General features: G+C 55.3%; 2 protein-coding genes and 1 long non-coding RNA gene across 7 annotated transcripts in view; 2 read left to right on the top strand and 1 right to left on the bottom strand.

The window, feature by feature from the left end:
• Positions 1-10,992, top strand: part of hdac6 (histone deacetylase 6) — a 29,636-nt gene extending 18,644 nt beyond the window's left edge. For both annotated transcript variants that reach the window (XM_088623884.1, XM_088623885.1), the window contains 9 exons: positions 1,974-2,042; positions 3,203-3,401; positions 4,624-4,773; positions 5,411-5,585; positions 5,888-6,339; positions 7,041-7,166; positions 7,724-7,870; positions 8,553-8,681; positions 9,458-10,992. In XM_088623884.1, coding sequence (XP_088480010.1) covers positions 1,974-2,042; positions 3,203-3,401; positions 4,624-4,773; positions 5,411-5,585; positions 5,888-6,339; positions 7,041-7,166; positions 7,724-7,870; positions 8,553-8,681; positions 9,458-9,526 — 1,516 coding nt within the window. In that variant the 3' untranslated portion in view covers positions 9,527-10,992. The remainder of the gene's footprint in view (positions 1-1,973; positions 2,043-3,202; positions 3,402-4,623; positions 4,774-5,410; positions 5,586-5,887; positions 6,340-7,040; positions 7,167-7,723; positions 7,871-8,552; positions 8,682-9,457) is intronic.
• LOC148674114 (uncharacterized) lies at positions 8,131-12,646 on the bottom strand. The gene is made up of 2 exons (XR_015934580.1): positions 9,762-12,646; positions 8,131-9,634 (listed from the first exon to the last, which is right to left on the bottom strand). It is a non-coding gene; the product is annotated as an uncharacterized LOC148674114 (long non-coding RNA).
• Positions 12,647-12,742: 96 nt separating this feature from the next.
• lhfpl4b (LHFPL tetraspan subfamily member 4b) lies at positions 12,743-19,974 on the top strand. Of its 4 annotated transcripts, none has more exons than XM_088623931.1 (5): positions 12,743-13,068; positions 13,607-14,062; positions 16,200-16,427; positions 16,732-16,789; positions 17,664-19,974. In XM_088623931.1, the coding sequence occupies exons 2-4, from the start codon at positions 13,639-13,641 to the stop codon at positions 16,755-16,757; spliced, it is 678 nt and encodes a 225-aa protein (XP_088480057.1). In that variant the 5' UTR covers positions 12,743-13,068; positions 13,607-13,638; the 3' UTR covers positions 16,758-16,789; positions 17,664-19,974. The 4 variants fall into 4 exon arrangements, with proteins under 4 accessions (XP_088480057.1, XP_088480055.1, XP_088480056.1 ...); XM_088623929.1 differs by having other exon boundaries at positions 12,743-13,056; positions 13,167-14,062; XM_088623930.1 differs by having other exon boundaries at positions 12,743-13,056; positions 13,590-14,062.
• Positions 19,975-20,262: the final 288 nt, after the last annotated feature.

Consider the following 20,262-nt stretch of genomic DNA (forward strand, 5'->3'; position numbering starts at 1 on the left):
CACAGTGGGTCAACATCACTGCACCAGGAGACACAGCACAGTGGGTCAACATCACTGCACCAGGAGACACAGCACAGTGGGTCAACATCACTGCACCAGGAGACACAGCACAGTACATCACTGCCCCAGGAGGCACAGCACAGTACATCACTGCACCAGGAGGCACAGCACAGTGGGTCAACATCACTGCACCAGGAGACACAGCACAGTACATCACTGCCCCAGCAGGCACAGCACAGTACATCACTGCACCAGGAGACACAGCACAGTGGGTCAACATCACTGCCCCAGGAGACACAGCACAGTACATCACTGCCCCAGGAGACACAGCACAGTACATCACTGCACCAGGAGGCACAGCACAGTACATCACTGCACCAGGAGACACAGCACAGTGGGTCAACATCACTGCCCCAGGAGGCACAGCACAGTACATCACTGCACCAGGAGACACAGCACAGTGGGTCAACATCACTGCACCAGGAGGCACAGCACAGTACATCACTGCGCCAGGAGGCACAGCACAGTGGGTCAACATCACTGCGCCAGGAGGCACAGCACAGTACATCACTGCACCAGGAGACACAGCACAGTACATCACTGCCCCAGGAGGCACAGCACAGTACATCACTGCACCAGGAGACACAGCACAGTGGGTCAACATCACTGCCCCAGGAGGCACAGCACAGTACATCACTGCACCAGGAGACACAGCACAGTGGGTCAACATCACTGCACCAGGAGACACAGCACAGTGGGTCAACATCACTGCACCAGGAGACACAGCACAGTGGGTCAACATCACTGCACCAGGAGACACAGCACAGTGGGTCAACATCACTGCACCAGGAGGCACAGCACAGTACATCACTGCACCAGGAGACACAGCACAGTGGGTCAACATCACTGCACCAGGAGACACAGCACAGTGGGTCAACATCACTGCCCCAGGAGGCACAGCACAGTACATCACTGCACCAGGAGACACAGCACAGTGGGTCAACATCACTGCCCCAGGAGGCACAGCACAGTACATCACTGCACCAGGAGACACAGCACAGTGGGTCAACATCACTGCACCAGGAGACACAGCACAGTGGGTCAACATCACTGCGCCAGGAGACACAGCACAGTACATCACTGCGCCAGGAGACACAGCACAGTACATCACTGCACCAGGAGACACAGCACAGTACATCACTGCCCCAGGAGGCACAGCACAGTACATCACTGCACCAGGAGACACAGCACAGTGGGTCAACATCACTGCCCCAGGAGGCACAGCACAGTACATCACTGCACCAGGAGACACAGCACAGTGGGTCAACATCACTGCACCAGGAGACACAGCACAGTGGGTCAACATCACTGCACCAGGAGACACAGCACAGTGGGTCAACATCACTGCACCAGGAGGCACAGCACAGTACATCACTGCACCAGGAGACACAGCACAGTGGGTCAACATCACTGCACCAGGAGACACAGCACAGTGGGTCAACATCACTGCCCCAGGAGGCACAGCACAGTACATCACTGCACCAGGAGACACAGCACAGTGGGTCAACATCACTGCGCCAGGAGACACAGCACAGTACATCACTGCACCAGGAGACACAGCACAGTGGGTCAACATCACTGCGCCAGGACACACAGATACAGTAGATCAGTGAGATCTTAGGGGTATAGCTGTCCTACTCCGTTGGGCCCCTGAGCAAGGCCCTTATCCCCAACTGCTCCAGGGGCGCTGTACGATAGCTGACCCTGCGCTCTGACCCCCAGCTTCTCTACCTGTCTGCGTGTCTGTGTGTCTCCTGGAGAGCAAGCTGGGGTCTACGAAAGACGAATTCCTAATGCAAGAAATTGTATAGGGCCAATAAAGTGATCTGATCTTAAACGCAGCTGTGCAGTAGTGTGCAGGCAGGATTTTTCCCCAAATGCGAAATCACCCCCTGTTCCCTTGTCACCCCCAGGGTGCTCATACTGGACTGGGACGTTCACCACGGCAACGGGACCCAGCACATCTTCGAGGAGGATCCCAGGTATTGTAGAGGGGAGCTCTACATCAGATGGGGTGTTGCAGCCTTTAGTTTCTAGTTTCTGCCACTCTGAGGGGCAGACTCCCTGTTTACCCATCACAACCATCCGTCCATCCATCCATTTTCTTATCCTTCTTCCAGCTCAGGGTCCCGGGGCAGCCCAAGTCTATCCCAGCATGCAACAGGGGCAAGGCAGGGAACGCCCTGGACAGGACTCTAGTCCATCACAGAGCAGACAGACACAAACACACTCACGCCAGTTCTCCCAAAAGCCATTTAACCCACCATATTAATATTATCATTATTATTTAATTCCTTATACTTATAGTATATAGTGCTTTTCTGGAACCTCCACTCAAACCACCATACAGGTAATGGGGATCCCCTTCACCACCAGTGTGCAGCCCCACCTGGATGATGCTCCAGTCCTCTCCCCACACACCAGCTCTCAGTGGGGAGGAGAGCAGAGTGATGAAGCCAGTTCAGAGAGGGGGGTTATTAGGAGGCCATGATGGGTAAAGGCCAGGGGGGAAATTTAGACAGGATGTCACAATTACCTGCTGAGCTTTAGTCAGTTGCCAGTTATGAGTTGCAGGGTGATATAGCTGCTGGCGAATCTTCATTAGAGAGGCGGTACTGTCGGGGACACGCCTCTCCTCCAATCAGAGCTGATTCTTCATGCACGAGGCGGTGCTGTCAGGGACACACCTCTCCTCCAATCAGAACTGATTCTTCATGCAGGAGGCGGTGCTGTCGGGGACACACCTCTCCTCCAATCAGAGCTGATCCGCCAGCGGGGGGTGGAGCCGCCTGTGATGTGCTCACAGAAGCGAGGCTGGAAGGTGGGCGGGACAGAGGAGTCGGCCTCTAATCCTGGAGCTCCCTCGTTAACGCTTCCTCAATCTCCCCTGCGATAGGTCTCGGGGGTGGTGGCTGAGTGAAAAACACACCGCTGATGGCTCCAAATGGGTGGTAAAAACAAAAACGTTTGGAGATTCCAAATTTATGTAACAAAAGAAACAGACCAGATCGCGCTCATCCCCAACCGGTTTTTTTAGCAGGGTGTTTCGTTCTCTCTCTCTCCGTCGTCTGTTGTCGCCGGTGTCTGATTTCCACCCTTTTTCCTCCTCTTCCTCCCTTCTACCCCTCCACGTCTCGCCCAGCGTCCTGTACATCTCCCTGCATCGCTACGACGACGGGCTGTTCTTCCCCTCCTCGGAGGACGCGGACTGCGACCGGGTGGGCCTGGGGCCTGGGCGGGGCTACAACGTCAACATCCCCTGGAGCGGGGGCGGGGCCAAGATGGGAGACCCAGAGTACCTTGCAGCCTTCCACTGGGTCGTCATGCCCATCGCTCGGCAGGTCAGTCAGACAGACACATGCAGCACGACCCCGACCCCGGCCCCCCGCCACGCGCACGGGTCTGAGTGCCGCCCGCGCTATCGGGCTTTTGGACGATTGTGAAGATTCAGGATGTTCATACCCCTTGTTTAGCCCTCCCCCCCCCCACCCGGATGTATTGCGATGAAAAATGTTTTTTTGAGGGCTTGGGAGACTGGCAGCCTCTGAATCCCCTCTGAATCTTTCCTTTTATAATAATGTAATAATAATAATGTTTCTTTATTGGCCCTATGCAATTTCTTGCATTAGGAATTCATCTTTTCGCATACCCCAGCTTTTCTCCATGGAGACACAGACACACAGACAGGGAGAAGCTTGGGGTCAGAGCGCAGGGTCTGCCATTGTACGGCGCCCCTGGAGCAGCTGGGGTGAAGGGCCTTGCTCAGGGGCCCAACGGAGTAGGATTCCTCTGCCGGCCGCGGGATTTGAACCGGCAACCTTCCAGTCACAGGCGCAGATCCTTAGCCACAGAGCCACCTCTCTGCCCCTTTTTTTTTTTTTTTTAATTCAAAACCTGAAGCCTAGCTGCTGGTGGATTTTAACACACCCGTGGGGCTTGAGTAAGGGGGGCTCAGCCAAAAAACAAGATGAGATTTTTTCAGTATGAATTTAGTCTAGTCACCTCCTCTTTTAAGCCGGTTGTGTGTTTTTCCAGGGGGTACGATGCCGGAGACGGCACACAGGGGGGGATGAGGGATTTGCCTCGGATTAGTCAGCATTCTGCCCAAAGACCTGAATCCCCAGTAGATTTTCTTGGTGTTTGTCTCTGTCTCAGAAGGGAGCCCTCCTCTTCTGCTGCTGAACCTCGTTTCAGGCAGGGGCTTGTTCTGTACTAACTTTGCAGTGCCGTCTTCACTACTGAAGGCTCTGCTCTGCTGGACGCCTTCGGACTCTGTGTCAATTCCACAAGTTTGCCCTCTAGTCTCTCCTTTGGAAAACAGCTTCTGAAATATCACTCCTGCTGTAGTGTAAAGGCTGACCCAGCAGATTCAGATGCAGTTAAGAAGTTCATTGTGTGTGTTTGGGTTTTTTTTTTTTAAAGTCCTATCAAATAAAGCTCATTTGAAAAGTGGCTTCTACTCTGCAGAGGTGGGAACATGTGTGTGTTTGTGCTTCACAGTGCAGTAGTGGTGATCTGTTTCCGTTGGTAACTGTGTTTTTCTCTCTCTCTCTCCGTGCTCAGTTCGACCCGGAACTGGTCCTGGTGTCAGCCGGGTTCGATGCAGCGCGGGGTGATCCCCTGGGGGGGTACCAGGTGACCCCTGAGTGCTACGCCCACATGACCCACCTTCTGATGAGCCTGGCGGGCGGGAGGGTGCTGGTCATCCTGGAGGTGAGGGACACACACCGACTCTTGATCGTGAGAGCTGGCTCTGGGTTCGAGCCCCGCCTTCTGCCACTAGCAGGGGCAGAATTGGTTGCCAGTTTTCTGATCTCCATCCGCCCGTTTTCAGCAGACCTGGTAGGGATTGTGGCAACCAGAGCCTGTCCCAGGAGTGTGGGCAGCGGGCTGGGGCGACGCCAGTCTTTTCTGAAAAACATTGTAATGCACATCGAGCCGAGCGAAACGACACTTTTTTTTTTTTAGGAATATTTATAATAATATACATTTATTTATAATAATAATAGGAGCAGAGGGGTAAAGAACAGAGCCAGTTCAGTAAAGGTTCTTCTTCTGAAGAAGGTTTGGAGTCTGGATTTGAAGGAGTTCAGAGAAGGTGACTCTCTGATATCCTTGGGGAGAGAGTTCCAGAGACGACAACGACGTCCTCGAACTCGGGGAATGTTGAACGATCCGTCCCCAGTATCTTCACAAAGTCAGTGTGGGGCAGCAAACAGATATCAGGGCGACTTATAAGGCCCGACCCCCCCCCCCCCACCCGTGCTGCCACAGTTCTCCCTCTGGCCCTGGATGACGTCGGATCCGCAGGGCAGCTCCTTACCCAGCTGTCTCTTCCCGTCCCTCTCAGGGCGGCTACAACCTGAACTCCATCTCCCAGTCCATGGCCTCGTGCACGAGTGCCCTCCTGGGGGACGGCCTCCCGCCACTGGCCGGCCTGCCACCCCCGCACCCCAGCGCGGCCAGGACCATCAACCGCGTGCTGCGCACTCACGCCCCCTACTGGAGCGGCCTGAAAATACAGCGTAAGTCCCCGCTCGCTCGCTCCGCGCCGGATCGGAGCCGACCCGTTTGGAAACCCATAGAAAATCAGAGGTCGCTCGCACCTGGGAGACCGTGAAACGATATTGAACCTGGGGGGGTTTAATTCAGTTTTATTGAATTCGATTTGATTTATTTTAATTGGTTGTAATGGCCAGCCTCCCAGTGCACGGCGCAATGAATAACCTTTAATGAAACGCTCAGCACCGTTAAACATTCAAGATGTTCAGAGAGCTGCCAGCAAAATGCCCACGGAGTTGATTCCCTGCTCGGCTTTTCCCTACAGTCCCAGAGACCCTGCGAGCTTCTCTGCCCTCCCTGAAACAGCAGAGTCGCCGCTCTGCAGAGCAGAAGGGCAAGAGGTTGCCGGGACAGGCAGCGACTCCTCGCAGGAGTCCACGCCTGGGGTCACAGCCTGCCACCCCGGAGCAGGGTGCTGCGCCCGTGTCGCCCCCTGAGCGAGGAAGTGAGGAGAAGGGCAGAGGGGTGCAGGACATCACACAGGGTCTGCTGATGCTGGACCTGGACACGCCCTCCTCGTCCCCAGCCAATCCGAGCCCAGCCTCCCTGCCTGTGGGTGGGGCCAGGAGGAAGGCGAAGCCCGCCCCCCTAGAGAGCAGTGATGTCATCGGTGCTGGAGGTGAAAGGTCAGACGCTGCACCCCAGCCCACCCTAGAGCCGACTGAAGGAAGAGAGAGTGGGGATCTGGTCCTGAAGGTGGAAACGTGTGAAGTGGAGGTGGGTCTGAGAGGGAATGTGACACTCATCAGGCATATTTTGCTTCAAGCTTACTGTACCCTGTAGAAAATATCTGCTTGATACAAAGCAGGCTCCCATTGAAGGCTGGTTTGATCTGTCACAGATTTGTTTTAGCGTCGCACTGTTGTATAAATCATAGTGACGAAGACCAAAAACATAGTTTAAATGCCATGTCTGCCTTTGTAATCGAACTTGGAGTAACAACACTTAATCTGGAGGAAATCTCAGTACAGTGCTAGCAAAGGTGGTGCTTTATTCTTGTTAATTGAGCCCTATTTCAGCGAGTCCGGGTTAAAATAAATCCTGTGTTTTGTAACATCCAAGTTAAAAATCAACAGATTGCCTGCCTAAGCCTCCTATACCAGATAGATGCGTTCCTTTCTGTATATTCACTGCTGTTCCTTCAAATACATGCTTTTTGCTGTTTTTGGTTGAATGATATTACAGGCTCTGGTTTAAACGGTTTACATGCCTTGTCTTGTGTCCTTACCCACGATGCTCTCTTAAGCAAACCTTGAGCGTGACTGGAGTTCAGGTCCCAGTTCTGTTCTTGACTCGAGCATTAACAAGGATCTGAGTGGGTTTTCCTTGGGTGGTCCTTGGCTCTGACTTTGAAAAAGCAGTTTGTGGTGAGTGTTGCCTGGTAAAAGCCCTCTCTCTCCGTCTCCTTTCTGTTCCAGGCGGCCACCCGGCTCCCCTCCGGGCCCGTTGCCGAGGGCGACCAGGAGGCGGGGCTGGAGGGGGCCTGTGGCGGGTCGAGTCAGGTGGTCTGCGAGGTCTTCTGCCCGGATCAGGGCGTCGCAGGGGTAGGACGTCCGACCATAGGTGTCGGGGGACTAGGGTTCGGGGTGTAGGAGTTCTGGGGTTCGGGGTGTAATGGGCTGTCAGGGGACTGGGGTATCGGATACAGGGCGAGTGGTATGTAAAGTTTAGGGGTGCTGGGGTGTCGGGTATAGGGGGACGGGTGTGTAGAGTTTGGGGGGACTGGGGTGTCAGATATAGGGGGACTGGGGTGTAGAGTTTGGGGGGACTGGGGTGTAGAGTTTGGGGGACTGGGGTGTCAGATATGGGGGGACTGGGGTGTAGAGTTTAGGGGTGCTGGGGTGTCAGATATAGGGGGACGGGGGTGTAGAGTTTGGGGGGACTGGGGTGTCAGATATAGGGGGATGGGTGTGTAGAGTTTGGGGGGACTGGAGTGTCAGATATAGGGGGACTGGGGTGTCAGATATAGGGGGACTGGGGTGTAGAGTTTGGGGGGACTGGGGTGTCAGATATAGGGGGACGGGGACAGTATTGTGCTCTGCTGCCTCCCAGGAGTGGCCTGCTCCTGAGGCCTGACTCTCCTGCGTGCTCTTGCCTTCAGGCCTCGATGTTCGTGGTGGAGCCCCTGCCCTGGTGCCCCCACCTGGAGGGGGTGCGGCCCCTCCCTGCGGGGGGCATCGACGTGCTGCGGCCCTGTGAGGACTGCGGCGCCGGGATCGAGAACTGGCTCTGCCTCACCTGCCACCAGGTACGAAGCCCCCCCCCCGCCGCCGGGCTTGTGTGAGACCCTGGGCCAGAACACGGGGGATTAAAGGCGACGCGTTGCCTTGGCAACCACGGCTGTCCCGGCTGATTCAGGATGTGAGGGCCCTTTAAGACGCACCGAGCACGTCCCCGGAGGGGCGAGCGACCCCGCAGGGGGAGACCCTTCCGGCGACAGTCCCGGAGGGGAGTGTGGAGCGAGTGTGAGGCAGGTTGTTCTCTTCCTCCAGACTGGAGCCCGTGAGACTTTCTTTCGGTTTTCGCCATCCTCCCACTGGTGCCTCCCGGCTTCGACTCTTACCCCTGTTCGCCGCGGCTCCTCCCCCTGTTACACTGTTACAGCCCCCTTAACCCTTAAGCCCGGGTCCGAGGGGCCCGTAGCAATAACAATCCCGCGACCGCGAGCTGACACTTCTATCCCACGAGACCTGCAGCGACCAGGGTGCGAGCTGTCTGTCCGTCAGGAGCTGCTGCAGGCGCAGAGCAGGCCTTGGTCAGGAAGGGGGGGGCGGGAGCAGACAGAGGCTCCCGGCAGGGTGTCCGGGTACCTGCCTGCGCACTGGCGCCCCCTGTGGCGGTTTGAAGCCGCGCGCGAGCGGCGCCGGGAGCCGAGGGGGTCGGCCCGTGCGCGGCGCTCAGGTGCTGTCTCCCCCTGCACCCCGCGACAGGTGCTCTGCGGCCGATACGTCAGCGGGCACATGGTGGCGCACGGGCTGGCATCGGGGCACGCGCTGGTGCTGAGCTTCGCCGACCTGTCCGTCTGGTGCTACGACTGCGAGGCCTACGTGCAGAACGAGGTAGGGGGCCGTCCGGGGGGGGGGTGGGCTGCTCTTGGGCTGGCGCGGGGGCAGAGGGGCTGGCGTTTCGTGTCTGGCTGATAAATGAAAGATTTCGACCTCTGTCTCAGCGTTCCTTCGTTCCATCCTTCCTCCTTTCCTTCGTTCGTTACTTCATTCATTCAGCCAACCAGTTACTCAGTCAGTACACACCTAGCTGCGTGAACTGGGGCTTGATGAGCTCATACTCTGGGCGAGGGCGGCGTACAGCAGAGAGCTAAGGATAGACAGCACCCGCCCAGCACATCTTCACACCCCAGCGCTCTAGACACACAGCGGCGGTACAATCATTAACACACTGGCGCGCGGTGAGAATCCACACCTGACGCCCCAGCCTCGAGAGCAGGAGCCAGCTTGTCCCCCCTGCAGGGCGGGAGACGCTCGGAGAAGGAGCACCTCGTTTGTGTCTCCCAAGCTGTCCATCTTACAGAAGGCTGTTCTGTTTTCGGCTGTCACCATCTCACAAGCCCGGTCAAGGGCATGCTGTCCTCTCCTCGCCATCTCACTCCCTTCCTCTGTTTTCCTCGTGCAATCTTCTAGATGGTTGGCTTCTGGTTTAGGTGTTGTTCAGGTTTAGGTGTGGGGTCTGCACAGCCAGATCCTCGGGATTCCCCGTCTTCTCTCGCACCCCGTGCCCAGCCTCGGTCAGGCTGTCCCTCGGGCCCGAAGCTCGCCAGTCGGCCGACGCCGCAGCGTGGCCCCCCCGGCTCTCTCACGCCCCCTGCTGTCTCCCCCAGGTGCTGCACGAGGCCCGGAACGCGGCTCACTGCGCCAAGTTCGGCGAGGGAATTCCCCGGACGGAGTGAATCCTGGCGGGACGGCGGCGGGTGGACGGGGAGGGGGCCGAGAGAGAGTGTGAGAGTGGGGGGTGACTGAGCAATCGTGAGTGAGAGGAGACGAGTTACTGCGTGAACCTCCGTCTGCACCAGCTGTCTCGTTCCCCCATGGAGTGCGTCCAGCTGCCCCGCCTGCCCTTTGCTGGGGCAGCTACACCCAGACCCGAAGCCTGGGTCGAAACAGGGGGAACGGAACTGCCCCGACACAGAGCCATCGCCCCAGAGGCACAACACCAAGCACCAAACCCAGCATGCTCCAACACGCCGTGTTGGTGGACCTGCTGCAGCTGCTCGTGTAGAAAGGCAGCCGTGTTTCTGGGAGGGCTGTGGGACAGCTGGACAGACCCTGCCTTGTTTTTAATTCAATCCAGGAGGGGCTGTGCACACGTCAGCCCCACCACAGTCACCGAGGTGCCTGCAGCACCAGCGCTGATTTTATCTGGTTTTAAGCAGTGAGTTTCTTCTGGTGTGAATGAGTGAGTGGCGCCTACTCTATGCAGAGACTGGGGTCGTGGAATTATCACTGTTTTTAATGTTATTGCTATAATTATAAATCCTATTATAATGTCGTGTGTACTGAATGACCGCTAATTAATTTCCTGGATCCCTCCCAAACCGAACACAACAGATCTTCCTTTTCCACTTCCGGCCGATGTGCAGCTTTGATTTTGTTCCCCTCTCGGTGTCGCTGCTTAAACAGCCCCCCCCGGTGTGGTGTGTGGGCTGGGGACTCGCACTTTTTCTGTTTTCCTGTTGAGAGCTGCTGGGAAGCTGTTCGTGGGTCCAGTGGGGGCAGTCTGTCCTGTGAATCGCGCTGGAACTCCTCGGTGTGGCGCGGGGGAGTGTGGGAACATAGCGGCACCCCCCTTGCCCCCTCCACCACCCATCCCCTCCCGCTGGGGGAAATACGGGACCCAGGCTTTGGGGGTGTCGTCCACCACCAGCAGACAGACTGTGGACTCTTCATTTCCTGTGGCTCCTACCGGCTAGCGTTCCTGCCTTTAAAACTGGGAGCCGCCTGTCTCCGACACTGGTTATCTACCGACTGAACAAATCGCAGCAGGAGACCGAGACGGGCCTGTGTGTTTCCCGGGGCACGCAGCCAGTGTTCGGTCAAGCTCTGGTATTTACAGACACAGCCTCATTAGAGCAGGGAGCTTGTTTTTCTTCCTGTTATCTTCCCGAAAGAGACCCGGACCACAGCTGAAGACCAACAGCAGTGCCTCGGATTAGTCTGCCTACCTCGCCAAGCGTTAACTGTCCCACACGGGGTCTCGGGGTCTTTTTTTATTTGCTGTCGTTTATGAAAAGAAAATCACTGTGTAAGCTAGGTGCCGATTTTGTAATGGGAGGTATAACCTTTGTACAACACGCCTGTTGAGGTGCTGATTTATGTCACTGTGGTTCACCCAGTATTAAAAAGGAGGTTGACCTTATTCTGATTTTGATCTTGTTTTTTTTTTCCCTGTCCCAAATGCTGAGTACATAGTTTTTGTTTTAAGTACTGGAATGATTTGTACGTTTAAACGTGTCCATTTCAGCTGCAGTGCTTCAAAATCCTGCCACCACCTCTGGTGTCAATTGTCATCTCATCCAGCTATTTATTGAAAAGAAACAGGGTTTTGGCTCTACAACTGCACCTTGTTCCACACTCCCACCACCCTTTGTGTAAAGTAGTGCCCTCTGTTACTACTGGAGGATCTTATCCAGCTTTTTCTTGAAAGATAACCTGGATATCGCCTTCAAACAACATGGACAGGCAGCTTGTTCCACACCCCCACCACCCTTTGTGTAAAATGCCTTCTGTCGTTGGTTTCAAATGCACTTCCCCGCAGTCGTCTGGTTCATGCTTCACTGCTGGCTCTGAAGAAGTCCACTGGGTTGACCTTGTGGTGTTTGAATACGTGAACCAGACCTTTTTCTCTTAGCTCAGCAGTTTGCTGTAGGACGTTCTTGTGAGCTCGGATCAAGCCCGTCAGAGCAGGAGACTGAAGTCTGTTGTTGAGTACTGTAAACATAAGAATGTCTTGACTGGTGGGATGATGGGGTGGGCTGTACAGGGCTGGGAGCAGTTCCAAATTCGTTTCCATTCCATTTTAACCAGTTGCCGTTACTTTCTGCAGTCTGTGACAGAAGGCTCTGTCACCCCCTCAGTTTCCTGATCACAGCGCACGGCCCAGCAGGACCTCCAACCGGGTCGGTACCCCTGCCCCCGCGGCTGCGGTCTCGGCCCACGTGTCCCAGAGTCCGACCTGGGGGGCGCTTTGCCAAAGCGGGGAGACCGATGGGAAGTGAAAACGCAGGGGGGCCGAGGGGAAGGGAGGTTCTTCTCTGCACAGAGGGGACGTAGAAACTGACAAGTCACGCAGTAAGCCCCCAAGCTCAAAGCGCCCCCCGAAGTTTAAGGCCCCCACCCACCTCGTTAAAAGGGCCGCGGTGGAATTCGATGGGCGGCTTCGCACCGGGAACAGCGCTGCTGGAGCTATGCTTCCCAAAGCAAGGAGCGGAGGTGTTGGAAGAGTCCGTGGTTCCCAGGGATGGGAATCCGGGAATCTGCTCGTCTTCCTACTGCCAGGCTCTTTTCCTGCATGGCGTGACATTGAGGGGTGAAGTACCGGCCCGGAGCTGGCAGCACAGGGAAGGGGGGGGCGTCGGTCCATCTTTCGACCTCCTTCCCATCAGCCCCTGCTTCCTCTCGCTCTCGCTCAGTCTTGCCTGCCCAGCCTCTGCATTCGCTCTTTCTGCACTGACAGCTGTTTCTCTCTTACTCCCCCTCTCCCTCGCTCACTCCAATTCCGAGCTTCATTGGCACGACCAATTGATGAAACAGGTACAATCAACACAGCATTTTCAGACACTTACGGTGCGCACCTTATGATCTGGGAATATCACTCTCTGTCCCTCGGGCTGCGACAGGAGATCACACGCTGGGCTGCAGCTCCGTTGAGTTTCCCCAACAATCCCTGGAGGATTGTGAGGTGTTCAAGTTCTGGTAGGTGTGGGGAATTCCTGGATGAGGTTTGTTATTCTGGGGAAGAAGGTTTCTCTAAGCCCAGAGTGTTTCTCACAGCGCGGCAGAAACTGCATCTCCATCTCTGCCTCTCCCCGCTGGCCTCTCTCCTCCCTCCCCGCCCCCCCTGCAATCAGTCTCTTGCATTCCGCATCGGTGCAGCTCTGCAGTCAGCTGTGAGCTCCGAGTCCCTCCCCTCTCTCTCTCTCTCCCCCTCGCTGTGCTGTCGTTCTCTCTGCAGGCGTCTCGACTCTGGGCCCGGCAGTATTTTCAGATGCAGCTGTCATTCCGCGTTGGGGGAAAAAGCTCAATCTTTTTTTTCCACCCATCCATCCATTTCTTCCATCATCTCACTCCCCCCCCGCACCCCCCCACTCCCCTCCAGGCCTGCTCCTCCCTTCCACTCGTGTGTGAAGAGCCTCCATCGGCCGCAGACGGACAGAGGCCGAGGAGGAAGAATTTGTCCTCCTCTCTCTCCCTCGCTCCAGCGGTTGGTGTGATTGTCCTTGTGTGTTGTTTTTCTTGTGTGTACACTTCGGCCTCCTCTCATTCTTTATCCTTCGTTATTTCCGCCTCTCTCATGCCTTGATATCGTTTCAGCCAAACCCCCTTTCTCCCCTGTGGCCTGTCTTCAGCCTCCGTGACCCTGCCGCAGCCTGGACTCTCTCCTCCTGGACTGCTCCTGCTCGCTTTCTGCATCCTCGACGTCCTTTCTTTCTTTGAATGGGCTTCTCAGTCGTCGGTGCTGCTGTCCTTTTTTGGCAGTGGCTTTGCAGAAGCTGCTGCTGCTGCTCCGTTCGGCGCAGTGCTCTGATTTCGCACCCTGGGCTGCGTCTGCGCTGCGCCCTTGTCCTGAGCTTGTGCCCTGCTGTCCTGTCCTGAGTTGTCCTGTCTTTTCCAGCCCTGTGCTGTGATGTGCTTAGTCTTATCTCTTATTGTCCTGTCTTGTCTTTTCCAGCCCTGTGCTGTGATGTGCTGAGTAGTCTTATCTCTTATTGTCTTGTCTTGTCTTGTCTTGTCCAGTCCTGTGCTGAGCTGAGCCGAGCCGAGCCGAGCCGAGCTGTGCTGTGCCATGCAGCCCCACACTCTGGAGGTGGCCCGGCTGTACCAGACCGAGTTCATCCGGAGCGCGCGGGCGGTGGGCGCCCTCTGGGCGGTGTGCACCCTGTGCTTTGCCGTCATCGAAGTGGTCATCCTCATCCAGCCCTCCTGGGTGGGCACCGGGGAGGTGCGATACCGGCCCGGCCAGGGGGGGGCGCCCCCGCTGGCCGGCTCCCTGGGGCTGTTCGAGGTGTGCCTGGACACCGACTGGCTGGTGCCCGAGTGCCGGGGCTCGCTGGGCACCCTGACGCCCCTGCCCTCCTTCCAGACGCCCGCGGTGCTGGTGTGCATGTCGCTGGCGCTGGTGTGGGCCAGCGTGGGCTGCCTGGCGCTCTTCCGATTCTGCAACGCCGCCACCGTCTACAAGATCTGCGCCTGGCTGCAGCTCTCCGCCGGTGAGGGCGCCGGGCCGGCGGGGGGCGGGCTCCCACTGCGCAGCGGCCTGCTCCGCTCCCGGGCTCCGGAACCTGCTGAGAGCACGTGGCTGGAGAGCCTGGACGGGCTGTAATATCCGGAACGGGTCGAACTGCTGTGCAGTGGGAGTCAGGTCACTCTCTGTGATGTGACCCGTAGGTGTGCTGCCTGTGTGGGCAGTGTGGGGGTGTCTGTGTACAGAGGGGAGGGTGGTCAGTGTGGGGGTGTCTGTGTACAGAGGGGAGGGTGATCAGTGTGGGGGTGTCTGTGTACAGAGGGGAGGGTGATCAGTGTGGGGGTGTCTGTGTACAGAGGGGGATGTGATCAGTGTGGGGGTGTCTGTGTACAGAGGGGAGGGTGATCAGTGTGGGGGTGTCTGTGTACAGAGGGGAGGGTGGTCAGTGTGGGGGTGTCTGTGTACAGAGGGGGATGTGATCAGTGTGGGGGTGTCTGTGTACAGAGGGGAGGGTGATCAGTGTGGGGGTGTCTGTGTACAGAGGGGTGTGATCAGTGTGGGGGTGTCTGTGTACAGAGGGGAGGGTGATCAGTGTGGGGGTGTCTGTGTACAGAGGGGGATGTGATCAGTGTGGGGGTGTCTGTGTACAGAGGGGAGGGTGATCAGTGTGGGGGTGTCTGTGTACAGAGGGGAGGGTGGTCAGTGTGGGGGTGTCTGTGTACAGAGGGGTGTGATCAGTGTGGGGGTGTCTGTGCACAGAGGGGGATGTGATCAGTGTGGGGGTGTCTGTGTACAGAGGGGGATGTGATCAGTGTGGGGGTGTCTGTGTACAGAGGGGGATGTGATCAGTGTGGGGGTGTCTGTGTACAGAGGGGAGGGTGATCAGTGTGGGGGTGTCTGTGTACAGAGGGGTGTGATCAGTGTGGGGGTGTCTGTGTACAGAGGGGAGGGTGATCAGTGTGGGGGTGTCTGTGTACAGAGGGGAGGGTGATCAGTGTGGGGGTGTCTGTGTACAGAGGGGAGGGTGATCAGTGTGGGGGTGTCTGTGTACAGAGGGGTGTGATCAGTGTGGGGGTGTTTGTGTACAGAGGGGAGGGTGATCAGTGTGGGGGTGTCTGTGTACAGAGGGGTGTGATCAGTGTGGGGGTGTCTGTGTACAGAGGGGGATGTGATCAGTGTGGGGGTGTCTGTGTACAGAGGGGAGGGTGATCAGTGTGGGGGTGTCTGTGTACAGAGGGGAGGGTGGTCAGTGTGGGGGTGTCTGTGTACAGAGGGGAGGGTGATCAGTGTGGGGATGTCTGTGTACAGAGGGGAGGGTGGTCAGTGTGGGGGTGTCTGTGTACAGAGGGGAGGGTGGTCAGTGTGGGGGTGTCTGTGTACAGAGGGGGATGTGATCAGTGTGGGGGTGTCTGTGTACAGAGGGGAGGGTGATCAGTGTGGGGGTGTCTGTGTACAGAGGGGTGTGATCAGTGTGGGGGTGTCTGTGTACAGAGGGGAGGGTGATCAGTGTGGGGGTGTCTGTGTACAGAGGGGGATGTGATCAGTGTGGGGGTGTCTGTGTACAGAGGGGGATGTGATCAGTGTGGGGGTGTCTGTGTACAGAGGGGTGTGATCAGTGTGGGGGTGTCTGTGTACAGAGGGGGATGTGATCAGTGTGGGGGTGTCTGTGTACAGAGGGGAGGGTGGTCAGTGTGGGGGTGTCTGTGTACAGAGGGGTGTGATCAGTGTGGGGGTGTCTGTGTACAGAGGGGAGGGTGATCAGTGTGGGGGTGTCTGTGTACAGAGGGGAGGGTGATCAGTGTGGGGGTGTCTGTGTACAGAGGGGGGGTGTGATCAGTGTGGGGGTGTCTGTGTACAGAGGGGGATGTGATCAGTGTGGGGGTGTCTGTGTACAGAGGGGTGTGATCAGTGTGGGGGTGTCTGTGTACAGAGGGGGATGTGATCAGTGTGGGGGTGTCTGTGTACAGAGGGGGATGTGATCAGTGTGGGGGTGTCTGTGTACAGAGGGGGGTGTGATCAGTGTGGGGGTGTCTGTGTACAGAGGGGAGGGTGATCAGTGTGGGGGTGTCTGTGTACAGAGGGGAGGGTGTGATCAGTGTGGGGGTGTCTGTGTACAGAGGGGTGTGATCAGTGTGGGGGTGTCTCTGGCCCCTCTCCATCAGGTTTCTGCCTGGCCCTGGCCTGTGTGCTGTTTCCGGACTCCTGGGACAGCGAGGACATGCGGGCGCTGTGCGGCGAGGGCGTCAGCAGCTTCTCCCCGGGCCGCTGCTCCGTGCACTGGGCCTTCGTGCTGGCCATGCTGGGCGTGCTGGACGCCGCTATCCTGGCCACGCTGGCCTTCGTCCTGGGCAACAGGCAGGACGCCCTCCTGCCTCAGGACAGCAAGCAGGGTGAGGGCCATTTGGAAGTTACTTGAGCACTTACCGTTTGCCAACGATGCCTTGCCTGTTCTTAATAATGCAGCTCAGTGCTGTTCTGAAGCATGTTAATGTCGTGAATCTGCCCAGAGAAAAAAGCACCAATTTTAATGCGTCTTGGCCCTATTCTTCTCCGAAAGATACTGTAGGTGCCTCTGAGGGCATTTTAGAAATGGGCACAGCCCCTGAGGTAGCATGAACATCACCTTCAGGACAAGGACACCACATATTGTATTCACACACAAACATCTGACACAGTCCTGCTCCTCTCTCACAGGGCCTGGTCTTCACCTGGCTTCCTAGAGACTCTGGATGGAAAGGAAGACTGGGGAAAGGTAAGACACTGATTCACAGGGCACTGTACTGTTTTAAAGAACTCTGTAGTGCACTCTCTTATATAAGACTACTCTCTTCACTGGCTTGTGAATGACTGTGTGTGTGTGTGATTGGGAATGAACTGTTGGGAATGAGTGTGTGATTGTGAATGAGCTGGAACTTGTGATTGTGAATCAGCATGTGCTAGTGATTGTGAATCAGTGCATGCTTGTGATTGTGAATGAGTGTGTGCGATTGTGAATGAGCTGGTGTGAATTAATGTGTTTGATTGTGAATGAGCTGGTGCTTGTGATTGTGAATGAGTGCATGCTTGTGATTGTGAATCAGCATGTGCTTGTGATTGCGAATGAGTGCATGCTTGTGATTGTGAATCAGCATGTGCTTGTGATTGTGAATGAGTGCATGCTTGTGATTGTGAATCAGCATGTGCTTGTGATTGCGAATGAGTGCATGCTTGTGATTGTGAATCAGCATGTGCTTGTGATTGTGAATGAGTGCATGCTTGTGATTGTGAATCAGCACGTGTGTGATTGTGAATGAATTGTGCTGTGAACTCGTATTTGCAGAACCTCCTGCCAGGTGTATCTTGTTACTTCAAAGAACAAACCTCTCTGCTCAGTTTCTCCCTCTATCTCGAACCCTTGTTTCTCTCTCTTGTCCTGTGTCTCACTGTCCTCACTTCACCACATCCTTCTCTTCCAATCTTTTTTCTCTCTCCTCCTCCTGACTGACTTTTTACTTTTCCTTCATCTGTCTTTGTGTCTTGGCTGCACCTCACTCCCTCGTCCTTGTCACTCGTGTTTCCCATCATGCCTCGCTCTCTCTGCAGCTCTGTTTTTATAACCCTTGTCTTCCCTCCCCTCTCTGTTTCAGGGTGTTCTGGTGCTCTCTGCTCATGTGATTCATCACTGCTGCCCCCACCCTCCTGTTCAGGAGATAAGCAGCAGTAACATCAAGAACACTGCCTCCCTCCTTTCAACAGCATCTCCTGATTACATAACTCACTCCATCGGCATAGCAACCGTCACCTGGCAACTGCAGCCCTGCAAAGAAAATTGCCTTTATGTGCTGAGCAATGAGGACTTTTTATTTTTGGCACTATTCTGTGCTGTGATGCTCTGCATGGCTACTGATTTAGGGAGAAAGAGCCGTGTGATACAAGCATACTAAACCCTAGTCCACTGTCAGTACACTGAGCCTAATAGAGAACAGATGGAGGTAAATGAAGACAATCTGTTCTGTACATTATCAGACATGAGACAGATAGGGAGGGGGTTGATAATGCCGATATGTGGGCTGACTGGACACTACAGCCCTTCAACACTGCACTGATACAGACCACGCTGACTGGACACTACTGCACTGATACAGACCACGCTGACTGGACACTACTGCACTGATACAGACCACGCTGACTGGACACTACAGCACTTCAACACTGCACTGATACAAACTTGAGGACAACCTGAACAATTTATACAGTGAGGGAGATGGAAGAGAAGAATAAATATTGTAAACTGTGCAAAAGGCATTTAAATAAGACTGGGATAAGCACTGGTGAGAGATGGTTAGCACTGCAGTGATGATGTAATGTTTTGCAGCTAAGGAGAGAACCGAATCTTCATGGGTGAAGTTATACTGCTGTTCTGGAGGAGTGGTTAAGTATATTTCCCTCCACCTCTCAATAGTCTCTTGCCTCTTTCAAGACGTCAGCCTCTCTTCAGACAGCAGGGGCAGAGGAGGACTGAGCGATGGGGGGGAAGACACATCTCTCGTCTCTCCTGGTCCTGAGGGAGTTTTCATCCTGTCGGACTGGAGCAGGATGCTGCAGCCCTGCTCCCAGAGGAACCTCTGGAGGGGGGTCCTCTGGTTTAAAGTCCAGCCAAGGTCCAAACTCCCATGCGGAGCAACCTCTCTCAGATCTCTGCTCACCGACCAGTGGGATCTCCTCATAAACTAGAGGAGTCAAACTCCATTCCTGGAAGATCTAGCTCCTCCGGGTTTGTGGTGCAACCTGAGTAGTCAATAACACGATTAAACACAGTTCGCCTAAGAATATTCTTAATTCCACAGGTAAAGGATTTTACAGTTGGTTACTAATAAAATGCACTCCAGGAAACATACAGGTACCTAGGTTGTAAAACACCATCACGCCTGGTTGGAGGTATTAACAGTTTTGTCGTGAATTAAACAATTCGATCAACTTTGTCGCTGAGCGTTTGGGTGGAGCAGACCTAGAAGACACCTAGATGTTCTAGAGGAGTCTGACGCCCTGCTGTACACCTCCAGCGCTGCAGTCTGGACCCAGGGAGCCGGCCGGTCGTGGCCCTTTCTCAATCCCTGTGGTCTCAAGTCGAGGACACCCTGCTGGACCAGACTGCTTCTGTCCCGGTGATGGAGGGTGACGATCCACAGAGCCTCATGTTGATCCCAAACCTGGCCTCTCTGTGCCCAGCGCTGGCTGGCTTGAGGTCCACAGGGCATCTCCGTGCTCAGCAGGAGCTTCGGTTGAACTCCGAGTTTCAGGAGGCCTCTTAAACTGTTTTACCGATGCCATGTTCGAGTTGCAAGTATTTACCGATAGCAATGTCCGCCCCTTCGTTGTATGGGGGGGCTCAGTTAAATAATCTAGAGTTCTGCTGAGTCAGAACTTCAGGTTTCGAGTCAGGATTGGGAAGTCCAGCTTTAAAGACCGGGGGAACGCAGGAATCAGAAGAGCCAGTGGCCAGTGGCTCCACAGCTGTGCTCTGGGTCCCCAGCGAAGACTGACCTTCAGAGCTCATACTGTGAGGGAGTGGCCCATCCACTCCAGAATCTCCCCCCAGCCACCTCCTTAACTAGTTCATTGCTGGTTAGCTTGATGAGCATAACGATAGGCTATGGTAGGAACAGGAGGTCTCCAGGCTGAGTGACATTTCTGCCTAAACTCTGTGGATCCCAATTCTGCAAGTAGAGGACAAGTCCTGCAGTTCTGAATGGAGCAACGCATGTGCTTCCTCAGGTACAGCCAGTTGAGTTTAGAATTGTAAAGCATGTACTGCTGTAGCCCCTACTGTGTATGTGATTTATCTTGTCAAGGAGGAAAGTAGGCATTGAAACAAATTCCACGTGATCGGGTATACATTGTATCTGTGTGAGGATTTCCCTCTTGTTATCAGGACAGAATAAAGTGTTGCTAAATGCATTCAGTATTGAGATTCTTGGTATTACTGGCAGGACAGAGGCCATACGTGTGCCTGGGTGCACCTGGCTCAGGGTTCAGGCTGATGTGTGTCCAGGATAATTAAACTGTGCCTCCCCCCTACAAATGTCCTCACATTTTCAAACAGCACATCTTCCTACAACATGAGTGACCACTTGTTTAAGAGAACCTAAAAATGATGGGGCGGGGGTGGGGGGGGGTTGCTTATAAAGATGTTGAAAACATTTGGACCAAACAGATAAGGTTGTTTTCTAGTCACCAGTAACAGAC

Source organism: Lepisosteus platostomus, chromosome 3 (assembly GCF_059453375.1).
Source record: "Lepisosteus platostomus isolate fLepPlt1 chromosome 3, fLepPlt1.hap1, whole genome shotgun sequence".
Classification (NCBI taxonomy): Eukaryota; Metazoa; Chordata; class Actinopteri; order Semionotiformes; family Lepisosteidae; genus Lepisosteus; species Lepisosteus platostomus.